Source organism: Mandrillus leucophaeus, unplaced genomic scaffold (genome assembly GCF_000951045.1).
Source record: "Mandrillus leucophaeus isolate KB7577 unplaced genomic scaffold, Mleu.le_1.0 Scaffold1140, whole genome shotgun sequence".
NCBI lineage: Eukaryota > Metazoa > Chordata > Mammalia > Primates > Cercopithecidae > Mandrillus > Mandrillus leucophaeus.
In genome coordinates, this window is record NW_012099655.1 from 21,453 (window position 1) to 29,307 (window position 7,855).

General features: G+C 37.9%; 1 protein-coding gene across 1 annotated transcript; it reads left to right on the forward strand.

The window, feature by feature from the left end:
- Positions 1 to 1,896: 1,896 nt before the first annotated feature.
- Positions 1,897 to 2,944, forward strand: LOC105551701 (olfactory receptor 11A1). The gene has a single exon (XM_011997041.1). It carries the CDS (start codon positions 1,954 to 1,956, stop codon positions 2,902 to 2,904), a length of 951 nt encoding a protein of 316 aa, XP_011852431.1. The 5' UTR covers positions 1,897 to 1,953; the 3' UTR covers positions 2,905 to 2,944.
- The last annotated feature ends 4,911 nt before the right edge of the window (positions 2,945 to 7,855 follow it).

Here is a 7,855-nt window from a genome sequence, read left to right on the forward strand (position 1 = left end):
TAAATTTAGGTTAAAACATGCCACCTTATTGTTTAAAAGCCTTCAGATGGGCCTTGCTGCCTATAGAATGAAGCTCTAGTTCCTTCTTGTGACAAGCAAGGTCCCCAGACTCTGATCCTGGCCCCTTTCTCTCCATATCTTCCCCCATTCTTCACCCCAATCCTAATGCTCCTTCAGAATTGAGGGGATTTTTTGAGCTACCCTTGGCTACTTACCCCCTGCTACCTCTTTCTCCTCCTCATAGCCAATGTTATTTCTTGCCTCAGTGTGTGCTCATGGTTTTCCTTTTACCTGAAATTCCCTCACCTCCATTCTTTCCATTTTCCACTTCAATCACTGGTCAGTTCAGCATCATTTCCTCCCAGTACTATTTCTTTCAGGTTGAATTCATTAACGCTCTTTTGGTGTGTTGCAATTTTCTGTTGATATGTCCATCTGTCACACAACAGTGTAAGCTCCTTAAGAGTATGAACCAGTTTTGTTTGGCCCACTTTCCTCAGAAACAGATGTAATATCTTCTGAACACCAGATCCTTAGTACATGATTGGGAGAGAAATAAAGGACTCCATTAGTCAAGGGGGATTCTTGGTAGAGATGAGTCTTAAGCTGGGTCTTTGAGGGTTTAACATTAGCAATGAGCAGAGGTATGGAAAATGGGATTCCATTCAAAAGGCAGATTTGATCTTAGGCAAAACTACAAAACAGTATGCTGTGAAGGCTCCCAGCACCGTGCTCCCTGAGGCATCTAGTTTTTCACCTCTTAGGCAACTGATGTTCTAGACTGTTTGTGTTAAAGATAACTTACATTTTTGTGATAATAAATATAATGTATCTTTATTAATCCCATATCCTAGAAAGTAACTCTGCTAATATTATGTATTTATAATATTTATTTATATATCTGCTTTTTTTCCTCTACCATTCTCAACTGTTTCTAATCATTCCCTGTATTCTCTCTCATTGTCTTCAGTTAATAAACATACATTGTTTGAATAGCATATGAAAAACTTCCAGCAGGTGCAGCAGAGCCATTTTTAGATATTTAGAAGTGTCATGCTCAATTACAACTCTTTGCTTTTACATATACTTTCCTGCCAGGGTTGCCCTGCCTGGTCTGGTTTCCTGTCTTTTGCCTGGCCAACTCTTAATTTGCCCTCAAAACTTAGCCTACTTGCTTCTATCTTCAGAAAGCCTTCCCTGACCTTGACCCCATACCTTCTGCCCCACAACCCTAGCCTGGGTTTGGTCCTTCTCTGCTCCCACAGCACCGACTTCCTTCTCTATTACCATTTACCACATTTTCACTACCACCTCCTGAATGACTTGAAGAAATTACTATTTAAGGAAGGCAAAAAGTGGAGAATATATAAGAATTATCCAAGGAACAGTTGGTAAGATATCACTGATTGGGAGATGGGGAATTAAAAAGGGGCTTGAGATAATGAGAAGAATGAGATAGTGACCATGGGAATTAGACAGAATTCTCAAACCACTCACAGAGGAATTGGTTGAGATTGAGGAAAATAAAAGAATTTGTGGTTGTGGGCCATGTCTCTCTATCACACATTTGGAGAATATTACACTGGTGCACAAGAAGAAGGCTGTGGCTGACTATACAGATAAGAATAATAGAGCTGATTATGTGATAGAGGTAGTAGATTGAATTAATGGGGTAAAGGTCTTTGAAAGACTAAAATTATGAATTTGGATAAATTCTTTTGAGCCTTAAAGAATACGCACAATTAAGGAAGGCAGGGAAGGTGAGAGTTGGGGAAGGAATGACAACTAAGAAGGGGGATAGTTGAAGACTTGTGTGAGCGATTCTTGTTTTAGAGACTCATTTTTGTCTTTTTTGCTTTGTTTTGTTTTAGCTCTAATAACCTTAGGCTTGGTATAGAAGATACGGAGACACGCTAAAATTTCTCCCCCAATTATTGCCAAGCAGAAACTTGGATGATCGACATGGAAATTGTCCCCACAGGAAACGAAACTATTACTGAATTTGTCCTCCTTGGCTTCTATGACATCCCTGAGCTGCATTTCTTGTTCTTTATTGTATTCACTGCTGTCTATGTCTTCATCATCATAGGGAATATACTGATTATTGTAGCAGTGGTTAGCTCCCAGAGGCTCCACAAACCCATGTATATATTTTTGGTTAATCTGTCCTTCCTAGAGATTCTCTACACATCCGCAGTGATGCCAAAAATGCTGGAGAGCTTACTGCAAGAAGCAACCATCTCTGTGGCTGGTTGCTTGCTGCAGTTCTTTATCTTTGGCTCTCTAGCCACAGCTGAATGCTTACTGTTAGCTGTCATGGCATATGATCGCTACCTGGCAATTTGCTACCCACTCCACTACCCACTCCTGATGGGGCCCAGACAGTGCATGGGGTTGGTGGTCACAACCTGGCTCTCTGGATTTATGGTAGATGGACTGGTTGTGGCCCTGGTGGCCCAGCTGAGGTTCTGTGGCCCCAACCACATTGACCAGTTTTACTGTGACTTTATGCCTTTAGTGGGCCTGGCTTGCTCGGATCCCAGAGTGGCTCAGGTGACAACTCTCATTCTGTCTGTGTTCTGCCTCACTATTCCCTTTGGACTGATTCTGACATCTTATGGCAGAATTGTGGTGGCAGTGCTGAGAGGTCCTGCTGGGGCAAGCAGGAGAAAGGCTTTCTCCACATGCTCCTCCCACCTAGCTGTAGTGACCACATTCTATGGAACGCTCATGATCTCATACGTTGCACCCTCTGCTGTCCACTCCCAGCACCTCTCCAAGGTCTTCTCTCTGCTCTACACTGTGGTCACCCCTCTCTTCAATCCTGTGATCTATACCCTGAGGAACAAGGCGGTACATCAGGCACTTCGGAAGATTCTCTGTATCAAACAAACACTTGATTGAAGGAGAGTAATGAAGAAGATTTCATTTTGGACTTCAGACACCTCCATTGGGAATTCTTCCAGGATGGGCTGGAGAGGAGTAACTTGGCTTATTCGATCATTCTCTTTGAACTCTTCTGTAGTTATACTAAAAATGAAAATGATAGGGCAACAATTTTTTAAACTTTTATTTTAAGTTCAGGGGTATGTGTGCCGGATTTTTTACACAGGTAAACTTGTGCTATGGGGGTTTGTTGTACAGATTATTTCATCACCCAGGTATTAGGCCTAGTACCCATTAGTCTCCTGATTTTCTCCCTCCTCCCACCCTCCACCCTCAAGTAGGACCCGGTGTGTGTTGTTCCCCTCTATGCATCTATATGTTTTCATAATTTAGCTCCCACTTATGAGTGAGGACATACAGTATTTGATTGTCTGTTCCTGTGTTAGTTTGCTAAGGATAGTAGCCTCCAATTCCATCCATGTCCCTACAAAGGACATGATCTATTTTTTATGGCTGCATAGCATTCAATGGTGTATATGGACCACACCTTCTTTATTCAGTCTATCATTGATGGCGTTTAGGTTGATTCAATGTCATTGCTGTTGTGAATAGTGCTGCAATGAACATACATGTGCATGTGTCTTTATAATAGAATAATTTATATTCCTTTGGGTGTATACCAAGTAATGGGATTGCTGGGTGGAATGGTATTTCTGTTTTTGGTCTTTGAGGAACTGCCACACTGTCTTCCACAATGTCTAAACCAATTTACATTCCCACCAACAGTGTATAAACATTCCTTTTTCTGCACAACCTTGCCAGCATCTGTTATTTTTTGACTTTGTAGTAATAGGCGTTCTAACTGGTGTGAGATTGTATCTCATTGTGGTTTTGATTTGCATTTTTCTAGTGATCAGTGATGTTGAGCTTTCTTTCATATGCTGTTGGTTACCTGTATATCTTCTTTCGAAAAGTGTTGTTCATGTCCTTAGGCAACAATTTTTAAGTGCTAGTTTAAAAAATTATTTAAACTTTGATTAGTTCTTTATTACATATGCCATAAATATTTAAAAATAGATACACAAAACAGCAGTACCAAAATAAATCTAGAAATATTGTTTTTTATATTATTGTTGTATGACATTTTAAAATTTATTTCTATGTGCATTTATATTTATACATACAAGTTGGATCATGGAGTTTGTAATCTGGTTTTTCACTGAACACTGTGTCACGAGCAACTCTATTAATAAGCATCTATTTCTTTATTCTTCTGGGCTTCATTGCGTAGCTGAACATGATTTGTTATTCTATTTTGGGAATTTTTAATTGTATTCTGTTCTTTTACTGTACATTGTTTACATCTGGATTTTCCTGTAATAAGCTTTTAGCACTTAAATTGCAAGATTTAAGGATATGTGTTTTTAAAAATCTAAAGCTGAATTCCTTTTACTTTTAAACTTCTTTTCTTGTAGAACATTTCAAACATACACAAAAGAGAAGAGCATAGTGAACCCCCATGTGCCCAGCTTCACCCAGCCATCACCCAGCTTCAACATCAACATTTTGCTAATCTTATTTTAATTAGCTACAGTTCCTTGTTTGTTTTCATGGAAAATATTAGGGCAAATTCCAGATGTTGTGTAAGTATTATGTTGTGTAAGTTGTGTTTGTACATACTCCACATGTAAGTATTTAATATGATCTGTGACTGATAAAGACATTTTAAAAAACCATGCCCACCATATCATTATGATACTTAGCACAATCATCAGTATTTCCTTTATATCATCTAATACACAAGCCATGTACAAATTTCTCCATTGATCTTTAAGTAATTTCTTAAAATTAAGATCTAAACAAGGTTCAAACAATGCATTTCGTTATTGTCTTTCCAGTCCCTTTATAACATAGCAGACCCCACTTTTTTGTCATGCCATTGACTTAAGTTGCTATGTTATTTTTATTGAATCATGTCCTGAGACACATGATATTTGGTTGTCCCACTCTTAGAGATGCTATTTATATTATTGACCAGTGAGTTGAAGTGGTATCAGCCAGATCTATCTATTACTCAGTTTCTAATTAACATTTTCCCTAATATTTTAATCATCAATTGAGGAAAGGTGATGATTAATGCCTACAGTGATTTAGTTCTTTGAATGTATTTCCCTTTAGTGTTTTGAATCTATTTAATCCTTTGAATGTATTTCCCTTTAATGTTTTGAATCTATTTAATCCTTTGAATGTATTTCCCTTTAATGTTTTGAATCTATTTGTAAACAATTCTTGTAAAATCTTTGTCTGCACATTCCTACACTTAGGTCATATCAGATTCAATTATTATTGATTTCTTTTTTTCTTGAATATTGATAATATTTTGTCATGCTTTTGTATGATTAGTATATTTCATTGAATTCAAGTTATTGTAGACATTCTGGGTATTTTCTTCAGAAGAATGTTGGCTTTTTTTTTGTAGCAGGTGCTAAAAGGAGAATCATTTGAATTTGGGTAGGCTTGGTTTTATGCTCTGATGGTATTGATCTGTGGAAAGTTCAAGGTGTTTTGCAAGTCTATATAACTCGAAGGGACTCAATCTCCACTTTCTCTCTTCCTTGTGGACATTGCCAGGGCTTAGTTTAGGTTGTTAAGCCAGATTTAGAGTAGGTTTTACTTACATTTGTGGTCCTTACTCTTAAAGCTTGGTCTTTGGGTGTCTCCACTGGGTGGCAGTGGTGTTTATGAGGTGTTAATGAGATTTCTCTGCTTTAGTAGGGCAGAGAGCACACTGTCCTGGTGCTGCTCTTCTTTAAGCTTGATGCACCTCTGGTATTTGTTTCCTTTCAATCCTGTAACAGCTTCTCTCTGGTAAGTCTCAAATAGTGTTGCCCTTCACATGTACAGTCTAGCTACCTGTCATAGCTCACAGATCCCTCCATTAATATACTTCTGAAGTCCCCTCTGCACAACTCTGGCCTCCCTGATACCCTATCCCACGGCTTCTAGTGGCCTCGGCTGCCCTAAATTTACTATGATTTTTATTTTGTTAGATCAGTGAGACTGCTGTGGTCTTCTGCTTGGGCCACAGCAAGGAAATTTTCCCAGGCAGAGAGCTGAGTGATTATGTGGCTCACCTGTGAGCTGTATTAACTGCTATTCACTGCCTGAAAGCAATTTCTTCACATACTTTGTCCTGTCTTACAGTTAATTATGCTGGAGAGACTAGTCTAGACTAGTTATGCTATCATGGCCAGAAGCAGAAGCACACCCATAATGTTTTGAAAAATGGTTTTATTTTGGCAAATACCTTATTAAGCTATTGAAATAAACTGTGCATTTGAATATAAAATCTTCACTGATGAAGACTGACCATCTTCTTTTGCACTTCTCACAATGCCTTATTTATGACAAGTGCTCAATATATACTTACAGCATTGGGCTAATTTATATTGAATGATGATGAAGAAAATGATAAGGCAGGGAGAACTGTGGTAGTAGTGGATAGGTAAAAGAAGTGCCTAATGATAGTTATTATCAAGTCCTTGTTCCAAAATCCCAAGTCACAACTGTGAATTGTTAAAAATACCCAACCTGATGTAGAAAGATTCTAGCCAAGGTCTACAGGTTTTTATTCAGGAGAAATAATTCTGCCCATTTTATCTTACTTCAGTGGTATTATAAACTATTAATGTGAGTTAAAATAGGTATTTTTAACAATTTTTAGCCTACAAACTCCAGGAAAGGAGTTCTTGTACTCCTTACAAATCAGTTCTTATGGGAGAATATTTTCCTTTTATCTGAACATTCTCACTTATTTTTTCTAGGCTGGCTAAGTTTGGATTTTGGTTTCTGACCTCAGAAATCTTATAATATATTTTCCAGTGAAGCACAGAATGAATTGCATATTACATTTTAACTTCCTACTGGTGCCCTGGACTACAACTACCCTTACTGGTTTCCTGACTCATTGAATTTTTATCTCTGTTACTCACCTCCACAACACTCAGAGGTTGGCTTCCCTTTGATATATTGTTGTTCAGTGACATTCTGTGTCCAGCCAAAGAATGGCCATTCAGAGGAAAAAAGTTTATTTGTATCACCACTTCCTGAGGAACAGAAGAAACTGTTTCTAAGGCCAGAGGAGATATATCAACTCAGATTATCCAGTCAGTAATCATTCATTCGAAAATAATTTCTGGACACATGTTATGACAAGTCATTAGATTAGAATTAGAAAGAAAACAATAACTTCTAGATGATCCCCCCAAAAAGTCTGGGCTAAGCACAGGTTGTATAGAGATGCTGAACAGAGAATCCAGTCTGAGAATCTCAGGGGCACACTTTCTAAATTAGATCTGTATTTAATCTATGCATTGAGTTGTTCTCCTGAATAGAATTAATTATCAGGTGTTTGTTTAACCGGACCCTGATATTCATGGTGTACAATAACATGAACTATAGGGGGTGGTACAAATAGACACAATACATAGTCTCTGGTTTGATGTAATATATGACCTATGTAGAAAGACAAGCTGAACATAACAGACTGTCTGAACTAGTTACGTACATTCTCTTCATAATGCAATTCAACAAGTCCTTTCTCTGCATTGCACTTTGACAGTCTGTCTGAAAAAGGAATTCATTCATTGAGTGATGCATTGGCCAGTTGATATTTTTTTCAGAAGTAAATTAATAAACATATATAGGAAACATAGTTTTGTTCTATTACAAAACAAGAAGTACTTTTTTTTAAAAAAAAAAATTCTTTTACTTTTACCTAGCTTTCAATTCTCAGTCACAGAGTCAGGAACTCCCCACAAACTATCAAGCATAGCACAAGCACACAAATATATAAAACATTCTGAAAAGTGACAGAGTAACAGGGAAGAAACTGCACAGAACCAGTTTCTTTTCTCCTACAAATGGTGATGATACAGGCAACATTAATGGGGCTGGAATTGAAGATACC

Bases quoted from the DNA above. Each gene is read 5' to 3' on its own strand.
- LOC105551701 (XM_011997041.1), top strand. From the start codon at position 1,954: ATGATCGACATGGAAATTGTCCCCACAGGAAACGAAACTATTACTGAA.